Below are 15193 nucleotides of genomic sequence, written 5' to 3'. Positions count from 1 at the left end.
GTAAATCTGAGGTTTTACACAAGACTAAGTCTTTCTGTCAGGCAAAATGCATAATCCACCTTTAATTAGTCACAGCCACATTTTCATTAAAATTGGTAAGAAAGTACTTATGCTATTGTGGGTTGCAGAAGAAAATTTTAATAACTTTTTACAAAAAAAAAAAAAAAAAATCATCTCATCTTACAGCCCCATTATTTTCTGAAGCTTGTGGACCACACTCTGTGCAGTGTCTGTGTGGTGTGACTGTTGGTTGTACTGCCTTGCTTTAGAATTTCTCTCCATTTTGCGTAGCACAACTGAAAACATCTAATACTCTACAAAGAAAAACCCATTTGGATTGAGGACAAAAGTCTTCTACACCTCTCTTTTCCCTTCTCAGAATTACCTTCACTAGTGACAACAGTTGACTTTCACAAGGATTTTAATCATTCATCCCTTGATGATGCAACTTTAAAGCATTTCACACAAGTGTTCTAGTGAGTTAAAATAATTAAGTATGAAGTGCATCCTTATGTTTTGAGAAGCTTGTTCAACATGAAGAGCCTATGGCAGAGCATGATACAGCAAGGACCATAGGATGCTAGTAGTCACAAAAAAGAAAGCCAAAAGGATGCAAAAGAAGGCAGGCATTCCAGCTGAAGACTAGATAAGCAAAAATTGCACAAAAATTGCTATCAAGGAATAAAGAATTGAAGTCTTACAGAGGTACAGAGAAATATACTGCAGATAGCCTTCAGGATCTCAAATTTGATTTAGAAAATAATACAAATCCAGTGGAAGCATTTCAGGAGAAGCTAAACACCACTGAAGCACAGGGTATGAAAGATTTCCTGGGCAAGAGCATCACTGTTTTTCTTTTTTGCTATTTTTAATTTCCAAGCCTATGACTGGGAGGTGCCATTTAAGGCCCTGATGGACCTACAAGATGGCAGTTCCAGCTCCACTGAAGTCCAGGCCAGCCTACTTAGAAGAAAAACCTTTCAATGCTAGCAAATAAAGACCATCTCTAATTGACCTATTGAGAATTAACCACTGAAAGAAAAACAGAAAAAAAAAAGAAAAGAAAAAAAGAAGGCCTAAGTGCAGCAAGCTTTTTGTACTGCATTGCCCTAGCACAGGTACCCTGCTAACCCAGCCCCAGTCTGAATAAGGTCACTGATTGTGGATTTTGAAAGTCTTCTATAAACACTTATTTGACAGTTGCTATTTTAGAAGCCCTTTGATCCAATCATCAAAAATAGGTGGAGACACATGCTGCTCAACTGCCAGTCACAAGCACCAAAAGATCGGTCTGCTAAACTTCCACACTCAAATACAAGTCAGGCTGAGACAAACCTCTTGCTGAATTCTTTTGCTAGTTTTCAACGGGGTAACATGAAACTCTGAATTTATCCTCACCTGGTACATCCACTGTGAACGAGGAAACATCCTGGAGCACCTTCTTTATGCATTGAGCAAAACATTTTTCCAGGACTTCGAGGTTTGTGTCGCCCACGTGCAATACGAGACACCTGCACGTAATGGCAGCTTCTCTACAACGCCAGTGAGCCTCTAAGATAACCCGAGCAGACCAGCTGTATACAAAAGGAGTTCATTTTTCCACATGCTGCCAGCCTTGGCACTGTCAGCAGCGAGGCCCACAAGAATGCCAGTCAGGTTTAATAAATAGCAATGTGAACTTTACTCTTTCATATGTATACACTGGATAATATAAAGACAGGGTTGTAAAGCATGCTTTATCATACTAACTTCCCATGTATGTATCACTTTTCTTTTTTCCTTCTTTCGTTCTTCCTCTCTCTTTCACTGAGAATTAACTCCCTGCTGTCTCCAGAGCACGCTTTTAAGTCTTGCCATGTTCGCTCTATGCCAGGCAGTGGGAAATGAAACTAGCACCTTAGAAGTCTGCGTTTCCCATGCGTCCACAGTAGAGTACAAATCATTACCTGTTTCCTTAAGTCCTGAGCCGATCTATGAAGAGTGTGGTGGTTGTTAGCGGTGAGCCCTTTCGTGGAGGAGCCAGTGTTTGTAGTAGGATGGTGATTAGCAGCAGCCTGGTCTTTTCGGCTCTCAGCCTTATGTTCGCTGTTCCTCTCCTTCCCTGGTGTGGCCTCTTTGCTTTTGTGTTTCTGAGCAGGTTCTTTCTCCTTCGATGATTTGCTGGACCCATTGAAAACTGAGAAGAGAGGGGAAAAAATCAGACTATTAAGATAAAAAAAAAAAAGAAAGAGAAAAAGAAAACATACAAAACCAAACTCTTCATTCAAAACAATCCAACTTTCACTGATGTCAGTGTTGGGTATTTAGTGAGTGTTGTCTTCTATCTAAAGTACAATCAGTACAGAAATAGAAACACTATTTTGCATATTTCTTTATATGAACAGATTTACTAAAGTATTTCCTTTGCTTGTTAACACACATTATCTTCAATATCCAAATTAGAACATACAAGGTATATTACTGTTTTGATTGACCTAAATTTAGATTATCAGTTTGATTTTTATTTATGACAGTTTTAATTAACTTTTTGCTGTTTCAGCATGGGAATTCTAGGCATAATCTAAACAGAAAAAGGATTTATTTTTATATTAATGTAAAAGAAAAATCTTCCATGCAAAAGCATGTTTTGTTTTCATCAATATCCAAACTGCTGAAAAACTATTGCCCATAGCAGACAAGCTGCAAATAGAAAAAGGTACTTCTACAAAGAAAGGAAAATAATAAAATCGTTTTGGAACATATTATATAAAGTAATGCTGGGACCTATGCCGAGTGACCTAGCCCTCTGATGAAGTGAAGGGATAAGAAAGCACAGAAAAAAAACCCATATTTTTTGTACAATAAATATTATGCAAACGTATAAAAGTCTATCTCAGCAAGTTTTGTTCCTGTCCCACTGCTGAATTTATTTAAGAATAGTCACTGCTCTTTTGTTGTCAGGGAACATGAAAAGCTGAGGTTGAAAAAAACCATGTCACATTCCTATGTTTGTTTGTTTATCAAAAATACGGTAAATTTATGCCAGTGTTGCCCCCTCTTCAGTGAAGTCCTTGACAGAGGTACATGAGGCTTTTGATTCAATACCCACAATGGCAAGCACCCTCCTGTCTTCTCTACTCATCTACTCTTGGTTTTTACCCCTGCCTTTTTGGTCATGGTTTAGGAAAGGACGTAAATAAGAAAATTCATTAATATTTAATAGCACAAGAATCTAAAAATTTTACTTATTATACTCAACACATACCATCTGTTTGGGAATATTAACTAATGGAATTAAGTTACTGTTTTCTTGTGAAATGAAAGACCTCTTTTGTCCCTAAACATGACATAATACCTACAATACGTACATTTTTATCTAAATTGTGAAGCTGAGCTGTCTCTACAGATGTCCTGTGGTATTACAGTAGTGACAGCAGTAATAGTACTAGTAATAAACAACCAACAATCCTGCTGGACAGAAGGGCATCTAAGCTGCTCTTGAGTAGACATCTAACTCCGAACCTTCTCAACCAGCTGTACACCTTCCAACCACACCTCCAAAAGCCGAAACTCCAGCAAGCTATTGACAAATTTGTTATTCAGGTCACTTATCATATTCAGTCGGTCATAAGCGTTGAAGCAGATCATGTGAAAAACAAAAAAATTGCAATTGCTCTTCCCACTCTCTTGCATAAATCGAGTAAGAACGAGAGCAAAGCCGTCGGCAGCGAAGTCACCGCAAATTCTCCCGTGGCTCCGTCACTCCTGAGCTCAGGAGCAACTGGCGCTGCCCCAGCCAGCCCAGGATTTCTCAGTGATTTCAGTGAAAGTCGCGTAACCTCCGTGTCTCATTTCCAGTGATGGAACTGATAATAATTGCCAACCCCTCTCGGGGAGTTCATGACAATACATTTATCCTCCTTTGTAAGGAATTCTCACATCAGATGGAAGGTGCTACAGATGCAGGAAGCACAACTATTTATTTTTAATAAGACATAGCACAAACAACCTATGACAGCTTTGTAAATATATAGTTCATCACGGCGAGTGGTATTTTCCTTTGGAGGGAACAAATTGCATATACTGATCTGCTCATATAGAAATGTTAAGTCAGAGAGATTAGTTTTCTGTATTCATCTGCCACTTTATAAACCAAAAATTACTAAAACAGAAAACACAGCCAAAAAGCCAAATTGTGCACTTTTATGGTTCACCAAAAAAAAAAAACCCAACCCAGTGAACATGAGACAAGGTATATTTTATATGCAACAGCTCATTAATTTTAAGTGTCGTGGGAACCCTGCCAGTTTTACCCTCTGAGTAATTATCTTTTGTCTTAATTTGTAAGATTCTTGAAAGGGGGAAGAGAGAAATGGGAGAGAAAAAATGTTCAGTCTCACAGGAAAAGCTTTAAAAGCTTAAAGCCTGAAAACACAATAAAAAGGGAGACACGTAGATGCAAAACAGTCCTAGTCAAGCTGTCTCTAGTTAAACAGTAGATGGTATCTGTTTCTATAAAAATCAGTGTTTGTTTCTTCCAACACCTAGAATATTGTTATATCCAGCTAGACAGGTATAAAAACCTTTCTGCAATCGTAAGTTCTGCAAAATTCACAAACATATTATGTGAACAAGTATCAAAATGTTAGCTTGATAAATCACAAAACACTATCACAATCCAAGCATTTAAGGGGGTAAAAAAATCCCCCTTAAGACAGTTCAGTGAAAAGATGAAGTTGTCAGGAAAGACCAAAAGGTCTCCCAAGAAATCTCATTGTTGCAGAGTAACTGATATATAAGACAGACAGAAACACCCACATCTCAAAGGAAAGAAAACAATAAAACAACAAAAAAAAATCCCCAAACCCTGCATTAAGTATTACTGGGACCAAATCTGATTTAACAGTAAAATTATTACTAATTCTTTTGTTTCTTCTTATGCAGCAAGTTGCATTCTCCTTTATGCCTGCCAGCTCTTCAATAATTTTGAGGCATTCAGAAAAGGTGTACTTTATGCTTTACTAAACCCAGATATAAGTATGTCCCAGGTACAATCTCCCATCCTAGAGATAACTCTGACGTGCAATATCCAGTGTTCTGCTCCCCGTTATTTTTTTCCCTTGTGCAGTCAATAAAGGTTTCATCCTTGAAGCAGTAATTTCATTAAAAGCCAGAAAGACAGGAAAAAAAGTCCAACCCATCTGAGTGGTGAAACTCACATTATTAAAGAAGAAATCTTTTGTAGTCTTGAATTTTGATTATTTTATGCTACCTTAACCAGCTCTGTATCTCCAGAACAGCTTTTAGTTATGGGTAAGAGCACTACTAACGAATAATTAAAAGTGCAAATAAATGATTAGTGTTCAGACCCTTCAAATAGAATAAATGGATATCCTATTATCCACATCTATCTGAATGCTCGTTCTCAAAATGCCATGTCCTCCAAAGCAATTATTATTATTATTAAGCTGAAATAATAAGAGTCCCAGAGTGAAATACTTGTGGGTCCTTTGGTTAGCAGTGATGATCAAACACAAAGGAACTGAACCACTACATTCAAAACTCACAAGCACTGGGGGTTTTTAAACCACTGATATACTTCATGGCAGCAGAGCAAAACCTTACGGCGGGTGCGACCCCCACAGATGCACCTCAGTGCTCCCTGCGTCGGGGGAACTGGACCCTGGGTACCAATACTCACCCAGGATCCCAGACAGGGACTTTGGGGTATCTCATTTGAAACTGTGATAAAGAATCCCTGTGCAAACTGATGCAAATTGTGCATGTACTAGCTGCAGCTATAATAATGGCTAAACGAATTTTTGATCCAGTAAAGCCACAGATGGGCTCAATTACTACAGCTTAACTAAGCATTTACTACAGGAATTGACACTGTAGCGAGCGATAAACATTTATTGTGTTTTCAGCAATTTTCTGAAGTATTCCTACAAATTAATTTGCACGCAAATATTTTACAGGATACATCCAACCAGCCATTCAGAAGCCAATTTATAATATGTACAGTAATCAGACTATCACTGTGCAAGCAGCAGAATTACTGGACTGGGTTCAGCCAGCTGCTGACTCCGTGGGCAAAGATTTCTCTCCCAAGCCCTTCTGGAGATTATCCCTGCACCAGATAAGGCTTTATACTTGAGATAACTTGCAGGGACAGCAGAGTACTGATGTATGAACCCTTCTGCTTTATGCCAGCACCTGTAAAATAAAGGTATGGACCATACACGTACACATATGGCACATGTTGCAGAGTTCATGCAGCGTAAAGTAAATGATTGCGCATTCATGAAACTATCCAAAACAAAGAGGGAAGATAAGAGTGAAAGGGAAAAGTTTTGTTTTTAGAAGGAGAAAAGGGAGCCTTGCCAATGTTGTGAACCCGAGCCAGCTATTCCAATGCAAACCTCATGTTGTTACATAGATCATGTTTGGGAAGAGATGTAATATTAATCAACTTTCTGGCATTCAGTATCCGTTACTGTACAAAAACATTCTTGCTCTGGCTTTAATTCAGTTTTAAGTCACTGTGAAAACATTTATGTGGCTCTCAAACTGCCTTAAAGGACCCAGGCAATAATTCTTTTCCCCTCCCAGAGGAACTAAAACAATGATCTACTTCCATAAAACAGAGTATTTTAATACTGCCGATTGTTTTCCTTAAGTGTTGGGTATGTTCAGACTTCTATAAACCATTTCCAGGGATAGAAGCTGTCTTCTGGAGCCCCCCAACATGATCTACCTACTCAAGACCAGTGGCAAAGGCGTACTTCAGGAGAAAAGGACACCACAACGTCATACAAAAGCGTGTGGTACCGCTGGTGCTGCACTTCTCCAGCCCTAACCCAACACTATGCGATTTTGTCAGTGGACAACTCTGAAACAAAATTTTCATAGCTGCATGCTAACAGAAGTCAAACAGGAGAACCGTGGCAGATAACACCGAATTTCTTTTTGACACTATCAATAACACAGTTCAAAACCGTACGCGCACAGGAATATATTGGGCCACTGAGAGGAGCGTTATTGGTATGAGACACCACGCCACCGTTTGCAAAAATTCAATACCAAGTGTCTCGTCTTAGCAAAAATTCATTACTCTCACCTAACCATTACGACACAAACAACATCAAAAGGGTCACTCGCTAAGCAGCAAGTCCATACAAGAAGTGTCTATCTGTTATCACGAGTCTCTCACCAGGATAACAATTCAATTTTTTTGAGCAACTTCCAGCTCCCCTATTCTTCTCCACAGGTCATACATCTAGCTACTGAAAATCCACAAATCCTCAAATGTGTTGTGCCTGATTTGCATGTTTAAATATGTAAATTATTGCAAAACGGGTAATTTTCATGTTACATATTTTTGCAGAAAAATTAAATGTGCAAAAATGTTTATTGCAACAATTACTGGTTCCATGCTATTTCAACAAAAGGCTGTAAATCATCAAAATAATTGCCTACCCATTAACTATTGTAGCACTCTGCCTGAAATTTTCTCATTCTGCATTTTAGCTGGATGCAAAAAATATTTTCCTTCTGAATGTTTGCCTCTTCAGGATTAATTTCACTGAGAAAGATGCATGAGCCTAAGACTTTCTTATGTGCCCACCCACAAATATCAAGTTTAGTTAAAAACAAAACTAAATAAAGAATTGTAACCACAAATTAGCATTTTCTCACAACACGCTCAAACAGTACAGTATGTAAAAGATATGCCATTTACATCCAAGATATACCAACACTGCATTGAACTATATCCTGAAATAAGAAAAAAAAAAACCTATCTGTGATCTTTTCCTGCATCATCTTCAGTACTACACGTGTAAGGAAATTACTCTGCTAAATTATCCATTGCAAATTGAGAAGCGAAACATTCTTCTGTATTTCTGGTAAGCAAGGGAGACGGCACTAAAGCAGAGTATAGTATTTCTAATGATGCCTGCTTACTATGCACTACTGCCAGATCTGTTTTGAAATTTGAGCCCCAAGAAAAAGGGCATCTATACAATTTTCTCCCCTGCTCATTTGAGGCAAAAGTCACGCCGAGTCATTTTTATCTGACCACATTAACAAAACACAGCACGGACCAGTAACTGTTTCTGACCCAGTAGGTTTTCTGACACCCTGGAGCTGGTTTGCTCCAGCTAAGGAAACAAGACTCTCCTTCATGAAGATGTCCGGTCACAAATAGTGATGGCCAACTGTTTTCCTAAATATAAATTAGAACTTAATTGTCCATCTCAGGCCTCTGAAGAAGACAAACACGACATTCCCAGGTATGCTGGCCCAGATGTGCACTTCTCTCCACCTTTGAACTGCTGTGCTGGTGTGAGAAATACCTAATCCTGCAATCATCCTTCTTGAGGAAATTAGCCAACCATTATTAGAGGAACTGTAGCCTGCTCTGTGCAATTTGCATCTGTGTACACTGCTCCTCCTGAGGCCCTTTTCCAGTCCACAAGCCCTTTCAAGTAGAGTAACGCCCATCCCCTTTTGCTCTTGCGATGGGACCGATAACCCAACAACACCCTAACTGCAATCTTCCAGCTCCAGATCCCAGCCTGCCTAACAAAACACTTGGCACCTGCAAACATTTTCCTTCAGGAGCCTGCGGAGAAAACCTTCCATTGTGCCACAGAATGAAATCAAAGTAGGATTTCTTTAGTTGTGAGGAATCCAAAGAATTAATTTTAAAGAAACAGAGACCCAAGCCTACCCTCTTACCTACAACTTGGAATTTCCTCCGAGCAGTGGGGAGATGTAATTTAGACTCACTACCTCCCTGTCCCCAGGGAAGCAGAGTACAACTTGCTTGCAGAGAACCTGTTTTCCCCGGCACGTCAGCTCACAGCAGCTGATGACTGACACCCTCCTCCCTTTGCATAAGGTCAATTTTCTAATAGATCAACGTCTCTCTATCTCCTCCTCCGCGCTGGCAAGATGCCCTGTCATCCAGGCTGTGGTTAAGAAGTTTCTCCCCACACCTGGCAGCTACACTAAAGAAAAAACACATTGTTTAAGGCAATGCTCCTGCCTGCTTCTTCCACCGAATTCCTTGCGTTCAAAGCCATGTAATAGTCTCAGATAGACTGATGGTCATTTGAGATCCGTACAAAATGCAAGCTGGAAAATAAGCATATCCATCTGAGCAGCACGCAGGCGTCCCGTGGCTGGGCCGAGAATTATGGGGTTCCTACACTCACACTCAGAATGGTCAGTGACAGGGCTGCTATTACAGCACAGTCATTCGAACCTCTGCTTTATCTGCTGAAATATGCAGCACCGTATCATCCCTAATTTTCCATATGTTAATTTTGAAATTCACCACAAACTTATTTAGAAGTCTGATGTTAAAAGGGAACTACGTGCTTTAAAAGGATTAAATCCTTGACATAAACAGCAAGAGGCAGTTCTCTATTTCAACTGAATGTTTCTACGGTTTCTTAGCTGGAAAAATATCCTCTTGAAGTCAGTAGCTATATGGAGACCAAGTGATTCAGTTGATCAGTTTCTGGCCTTCCACCGTTTTAACCCCACTGTAAATCCTAATTCAATTAAATAATTCTGATTAAGACCAAAATTCCACATCAAGTTGTAGAAAGCTTCCAAAATCTCCCCCTCCTCAAAACACATATACAATTAAAAGCACAAACCTGTGCCAAATTTTTTACTGCATTTGTCATAAAAGTTATCAATTGTATTTTGCAGAAGAGGTAAAACTAGATGACCTCCTGAGGTCTTCTGACCTGATTTAATCTGTGTCATATACTGCCATAGCAAGAAAGAACCACTCACACGTTTTACTCTACAACAAAAGAGTTCTCTTGCAAATGAAAACTGAAAGTCTTTAGACAGTATCTTCTCTTCATAAGAATTGGTCGTTCTAAGTTTAAGCACACTGAAAAAGACAGTAATGGGAATAGTTACATGCAGAACATCCCACACAACATGAGCAATACCTACCCAGAACTCATACTAGTTTTTAACCAAGGTACAGAGCACCACCAATGACATCCAAGCCTTTATCTGCTAACTTAGCTTTACATATGTCAGATCCAGCCTAATCTGCTGAAGTTTGGCAATGACATGAAACCAATTTTTCGGAGCATGGCTCTACCATTTTCCCGTGTGGCAGCCACAGCAATATCTCAGAAAGCGGTTTAACCGCAAGACTGTCAGTGCCTGCACTGAGATACTGTACTAAGGAAAGACTTGCACATTGCTACATACCGCTTTTCCACACTCCCCTGAATGTGGGGGATAAACACTTCTCCTGCCAAACGTTTTCTTTGCTCTTTAACAGTTGGATATGAGTGCCGCATACCAGAAGTACTAAGAAAGGAGGATGAAAAGGCACAGGTAGCAATTCAGATGCTTTAAATATATCTAGGTAAGCAGTAAGGTTGGAAGACAACAAGTCAGTTGAGCTAATTACTTCAATTTGTGCAGCAAGCTATGCCCCATGCTATACGTGCTTCTAATTCATACTGAAGCGTTTTTGATTGAGTTAAGTGTCCAAAAGGTGGCTCAACAGGCTAGGTTATAACAAATAGTTTGGTGTGCAACCCTAAGAATGCCCCATATTGGCATCAGAAGAGGGTATTGACGAATGACTTCACCCAGGCAAGTTGTTCTGGCCCCCATTTAGTAGAAAGCAATCATTTGACACTGTCTAATGACATTAATCAAGCTCTGAACCTTTGTTGTTGTATGTCATAGCAAACGCTTAGCATTTTCAGGTCCAAAGTGCTTGACTACACATTGTATATTAAAAACAAAAGACTTTAATTCATTAAAAATAGACTCTCACGCTAGATTAAGTTCATTTGTTGCACCCGTCCTTGGTCTGCCTTTGTGTGTGGTCTCATTTAAAACAGACACACATGAACCAGAACCTACTTTATTCACACGAAACAAAAATACTATTGGCTGTCAACCAAAATAACAGACACTGAAAAATGGGAACACCCCTGGGTAAGGAAATTTTAATTAAAAAAAAAAAAAAAGAAGAAGAAATAGAAAAAAAGAAATTACAATGACGAAGAAGCAGCAGCTGCCTTCTCTGGGAATTCCTATTCCATCACCTTTGTCAAAACATCTCACATTGTCTCCTATGTATTTCATAAAGGTCTTTTGCAGATCTAAAAAGCAGCAGCTTCATTTATGTTCACTCTGATCTATATTGATAAAGATTATGAAGCCATTAGATGGCTCATTAAGTTTGCCTTTACTTACCCCCAATTAAGATTTCAGGTGTCTCTGGTTTTGAGCTAATTTCAAAGTGGCTGCCATCTGGGACATTCTCAAGGAACATGATCAGCTCCTTTTGTAATGATATATCACATTTAAAACTCTAAGGCAGCAGTTCTGTTACATACAATCTCATTTTCCATATGTAGAATTTTGTGCCTGTTATTTTGGGGGGGTTGTTTAGAAATCAACCCAAAGTACCAAGCTTTGATCCATGGCTTTCACAGCATTAAAACTGTTCACAGCTAACAGCTGAAATGCTATTAGGCATACCATTCCCTTGCACTTCTCCACAAATGGTTCACAAGAGAGTTTTGGGGCTTGGGTGTGCAATAAAAAAAAATTCAGATGTAGTCATGAAAAATAGTTTTGGTATATGTAACAAAGGAGTCCTTTACAGAAAACTCCCTTTTGAAAAGCAGAGATGAGGACCAGCACAGCGAAGTAACTGGGATCTACCAATCTGTTCTTCGGAGCAGAGAGTAGCATTAAAGAAAAAAAAAAAAAAAAAAAAAAAAAAAGCACAGGTCACAACCATCTCTCAAAAAATGCACTGTAGAGACACCTTCCTCTCAGTCCTCATATTAAAAGGAGGAGAGCTGAATGGGCCGTCACCAGAAGGTAAGACTTCCATGGTAAACCAATACTGAGGAAAGGAACGGAGAGCACAGGCTCCGTTTTGAAATTATGTCAGGCAGAGCGAGCACAGAGTTGTTATGACACAAAAGTTCTTTGGAGAAAGAACCACATCATACCAGGCTTTGGCAGTGAAGCATTATAGCAGGCTCAGAAAATTTTCAGTGTGGCTTGTAGGTCTTCCATTTTACACTACGTGATGGTGCAACATACACGGATCCATTTATCAAGATACAGCACGAGGACATCGTGACAGAAATACTGTGCAATGACTGCAGCTTTTGTTGATTTGCAAAGAAATAAGTGACTTGAAAAAGCTTCTTCCATAAAATCTTTCAATCAACAACATGAAGGCAGTATCTTAACCTACTGCAATTGTGGTATCAATATTGCATGTGAGAAATTACGTGTTGCCCCTTTCACACATTTTGATAACACCTATGAACGCTTATGTTTGACTTTGATAAAATTAAATAATTCTAGATTAAACATCAGTCTCAAAAAAGCCAGAGAGGGAGTGACTGTGTCTATACACGTGTGTGTGTGTGTATATATATATATATAATTCCAGCCCTGCGGTTACAGTTCTACCACAGAGTTCAGATTGTCAGAAGAAACAGGTTAAAGCAAAAGATGCTAACACTACATCTCACTCCATTTTCCCATTATGGCCTGTATCCTTTTTCACTCAGATCCAGAAGGATGGACGTGGATTAAGCACATTCAGCTCAAATTTCTTACTAAACAGTACAGGAGAAGAGCACTATTTAGGACATACCTTGCCCATTTGGTACATGTTTATGCGTTTTTCCTTTCCTGGGGGTTGACTGGCATGACGATGAAGCATTGTTTGTGGCTGTTTTTGTGTCCTCTGTCTCCTCCTCCTCCTCTTCTTCATCCTCGTCATCCTGAGAGCTTCCAAAATATACCATGTTGCTGGGCAGGGCTGGAGAACCTGATCATAATAAAGAAATGGCTCATTAGCATCATTACATTCACTTACTACATTAACCATATTGATCATAACCTACTTTAGTGTTATGGATAGCAAAGGAAGAGAGGGATGCAGAGATGGAAGGTCACACTAGTGCATGATTAACTAGAAGTTTTTTATTTATTAATTTTTATCAACAGGATACATATGTGCTTGAAAAGCAGGGTTCCCCCCCAAGCACATTCTATTCACATTTTAGACAATCAGTCTTGCTATAAACCCTAATTAATAGCTTTATGTATTCAGAAAAGGACTAAAGCACATGCTTAATTTCAAATGTGTGCTTAAGTGCCTTACTGAAGTCTTAACGCACGAACTAGAAGCTTACAGCTTTTCCAAACAGAAGAAAAAAAGAGCATTTACAAACCAAGCTGCGCCCCAGTACTATTTTTAGTTTATTATTACAATAAAATATTAGTATTTAAACTTCACAATGCTTTTTAGACCACTACAGTATTGTACACAATGCTTTGCAGTATTCTGGTTCAGTTTTAAACAAGGAGAAAAACCAAGACATTGAGATGCTTAAATTTGCCTAGCAGATCAATGGCAAAGGAGAGAAAAGAACAAAGTTCTCCTGATTCCCTGTGTGCTCCTCTTGAGGATGCTGCTTCTCATGCCTGTCTTACTTCCCACGATGCTCCCCCTAACCTGCCTTGTTTGTGTACGGGTAAGATACAACATGCAATTCGGTGAGAGGGAAGTGAGGATTCACAAGCTTAACAACAGTACAGGGTTGTAATTTAAACTCTTACACATTTCTTTTGTATGTGTCATGCAACAGTGTATAGGTTTCCCTGAACTGTGTCAGGACATGACATGACTGTAGCAATCTACAGTTTTTAAATGTAGAAGTAGTGCTGACAACTAATGGACACTTTCTGTTATGCCCGATATTAATTTCTACTTCAAAATGAGTCTTCTGTCTATCCCCTGGAAGGAGGTGCTCTAGGAGTCTTCTGCTTACCCACAAAAAGATTTTTTGGTGAAGAAAGGGAAAATAGCAAGTCAATAGAAGAGGAGAATGGGGACTCATCACTTCAGTTATTTTCCTGTAGCTAACTAAAACAAAGGACAAAGAGAGCTGGGCTGCGGACCAACAACACAAGGTAGTGGCTATTTGGCTGAGGCTTCCTTAGGAAACCCTTCTGGCTTTAGGATCTTCAAAACACCAATTGTGTGTTTTGTTTGGCTTTGAGCTGTTGGTGTTGCTATTGCCAACAACTAACTAAAGCTTATTTTTGGGTTGCATATTTTCTGCTCCAAGCAGGCTTGCACAAAATACTCTCCAAGTACAAAAATTACATTTTAATGAATGGATACCTAAATATGGCACAAAATCCAGGATACACTGTTTCTGCAATGAATCATCCTTTCCTAAGTGTTCTGCTTTAGGATGGGATAGAGTTAATTTTCTTCATAGTAGTTCCTATGGTGCTATGTTTTCAATTTGTGACCAAAACACTGTTGATAACACAGGGATGTTTTAGCCATTGCTGAGCAGTGCTTGCACAGTGTCATGGCATTTTTTTTTTTTCCCTGTTTCTCATGCTTCCCCACCAGGGAGTAGGCTGGGGGTGTACAAGAATTCGGGAGGGGACACAGCCAGGACAGCTGACCAAAGGGATGTTCCAAACCATATGACACTGTGGTCAGCAACAGAAGGGGGGGGGAGAAGAAGGAAGGGTGGGGCTTTCAGAGTTACAGCATTTGTCTTCCCAAGTCACCGTTACGTGTGATGAAGCCCTGCTCTCCCAGGGGTGGCTGAACGCCTCTCTGCCGATGGGAAGGAGCAAATTAATTCCTTGTTTTGCTTGCCCTTGCAGCTTTTGAATTAGCTACTAAACTGTCTTTATTTCAACCCGTGAGTTTTTCCTCTTTTACCCTTCCAATTTTCTCCTGCATCCCACAGGGCGGGGGGGGGGGGGGGGGGGGGGGGAGCAACTGTGTGGGGCTTAGCCCCCACCCATACAGTCCTTTGCTCTTGGTCTCTATGACGGCTCCTTTAGGACTGTGACTGCCTTGGGGAGAAGCAGGGAGAAACTGCCCCCCGACACCCCATGGTGTGCACTGAGGGTAGCCCTGGGGCAGCTGGGGGAAACACTGCAGCAGCACCTAGGGCATGACAATCCTTCCCTCCTGAAATAACGTACGTATTAATCCATTCAATCTAGACGTAAATGTATGGACACATATGGTTATCCTAGGGGGAAAGACTTTTGCATGCCGCAACTTTCATATTTATATAGACTAATGATCAAATTAAGACTGCTGACATATTGCAAGGCATGGGAGCTGTAGCAACTTATGGAAACA

The 15193-nt window shown here is 39.8% G+C and overlaps 1 protein-coding gene across 2 annotated transcripts in view; it reads right to left on the bottom strand.

Annotated features, from left to right (window-relative positions):
* Positions 1-15193, bottom strand: part of JARID2 (jumonji and AT-rich interaction domain containing 2) — a 223709-nt gene that overhangs the window by 37807 nt on the left and 170709 nt on the right. For both annotated transcript variants that reach the window (XM_042806804.1, XM_032987760.2), the window contains exons 5-6: positions 12662-12838; positions 1947-2176 (exon numbers count right to left, since the gene is read on the bottom strand). In XM_042806804.1, the coding sequence (XP_042662738.1) occupies positions 1947-2176; positions 12662-12815 (384 nt within the window). In that variant the 5' untranslated portion in view covers positions 12816-12838. The remainder of the gene's footprint in view (positions 1-1946; positions 2177-12661; positions 12839-15193) is intronic.

The sequence above is a fragment of the Tyto alba genome, unplaced genomic scaffold (genome assembly GCF_018691265.1).
Source record: "Tyto alba isolate M040663 unplaced genomic scaffold, T.alba_DEE_v4.0 Super-Scaffold_48, whole genome shotgun sequence".
NCBI lineage: Eukaryota > Metazoa > Chordata > Aves > Strigiformes > Tytonidae > Tyto > Tyto alba.
This window is presented reverse-complemented; position numbering and strand designations above follow the sequence as displayed.